Source organism: Tupaia chinensis, unplaced genomic scaffold (genome assembly GCF_000334495.1).
Source record: "Tupaia chinensis unplaced genomic scaffold, TupChi_1.0 Scaffold000211_1, whole genome shotgun sequence".
In the NCBI taxonomy this organism is placed as follows: Eukaryota; Metazoa; Chordata; class Mammalia; order Scandentia; family Tupaiidae; genus Tupaia; species Tupaia belangeri.
Window position 1 is genome coordinate 1,251,544 of NW_006159686.1, and position 1,154 is coordinate 1,252,697.

General features: G+C 59.1%; 1 protein-coding gene across 4 annotated transcripts in view; it reads left to right on the plus strand.

Moving 5' to 3' along the window:
• STX2 (syntaxin 2) overlaps positions 1 to 1,154 on the plus strand; it is a 96,262-nt gene that overhangs the window by 5,983 nt on the left and 89,125 nt on the right. For all 4 annotated transcript variants that reach the window (XM_006147341.3, XM_014587412.2, XM_014587413.2 and 1 more), the window contains exons 4-5: positions 68 to 141; positions 652 to 760. In XM_006147341.3, coding sequence (XP_006147403.1) covers positions 68 to 141; positions 652 to 760 — 183 coding nt within the window. The remainder of the gene's footprint in view (positions 1 to 67; positions 142 to 651; positions 761 to 1,154) is intronic.

A 1,154-nucleotide genomic window follows, 5' to 3' on the forward strand; every position in this document is an offset into this window, starting at 1 on the left:
CAGGCGGGCTCTGTGGACAGGTGGGCTCCGTGGGCAGGGCCTAGCCAGTTCCCTTGCTTGTTTCCAGCTATCGAACAGAGCTGTGATCAGGAGGAACGTGGGGGCCGGACCTCGGTGAATCTGCGCATACGAAGGACCCAGGTGCGGTCACCAGCCAGGTTCAGGTTGCAGCTCGTGACACACGGCTCTTTACTTTCTTCTTTCAAACACAAAATAAGTTCCTTGTTGCCACCGGTTTTCCCTCACGACAGTTTGCACTTGGAGACCGCGTCACTTTATTTCTCGGTCTGTCACCACACTTCCACTCTGGAGCAGAGAACTCCCTGCCTACCTTGGGGTCCGTGGTGGCAGAAGGTGGAGAGTGTGGCGCCCCGGCCGCCCACCTGGTGTCCAGACCTGCCCTGCCCGTTGCCGGCTGGCCTGAAGCCCTGGGCTGGGCAGTCTGTGCTCTCCTGGAGACGGGGGCTGGGAGGACGGGGAGGCTCCCTGTGAAGTCAGACGGTGCGCACGTTTCTTAGCCTAGACGGCGTCTCAGGGTGCTCCGTGACTGCTCCCTCGCCAGAAGGCGTGGTGTGACTGTGGGAAGTGCAGTGTTTTCCACCCATCTCGAGGGAGGAAGTGACCGTCTCGTGATTTGTCCCGCTCTGCTAGCACTCAGTCCTGTCTCGGAAGTTCGTGGAAGTCATAACGGAATATAACGAAGCGCAGACGCTGTTTCGGGAGCGAAGCAAGGGCCGGATACAGCGGCAGCTGGAGATCAGTGAGTAGCGCCCGGTGGGGCACAGGGCCTGCCGCCCTCTCCGCAGGGCCGGCTCCTGAGCGCTCGGAGGGTGGTGGGGTACGTCCGGCCGCTCTCTCGGCAGGGCGCTCGGGGGCCTTGCTCTGTCTGTCTTCAGCAGTGTTGAGAAGACCTTTCCTGGCTGCCTGTTCCCTGAACTTCCAAACCTAGTATTTATTCACATGCTTCAGAAATTCCAAGTGGGCTTTAAATTCCTGTCCTTTACATACTTTCTGTTTTGAAAAGTTTTACCCATTTATCTTTTCCGTAAGTAAGAGGAGTAGAGAGCGAGCACCCCAACGAGGTCCCAACACCATTTCCCACCCAGCCCGCCTGCCCTAGCTGCTGGTGCCCTCGGGGCCCTGCACCTCTCCGC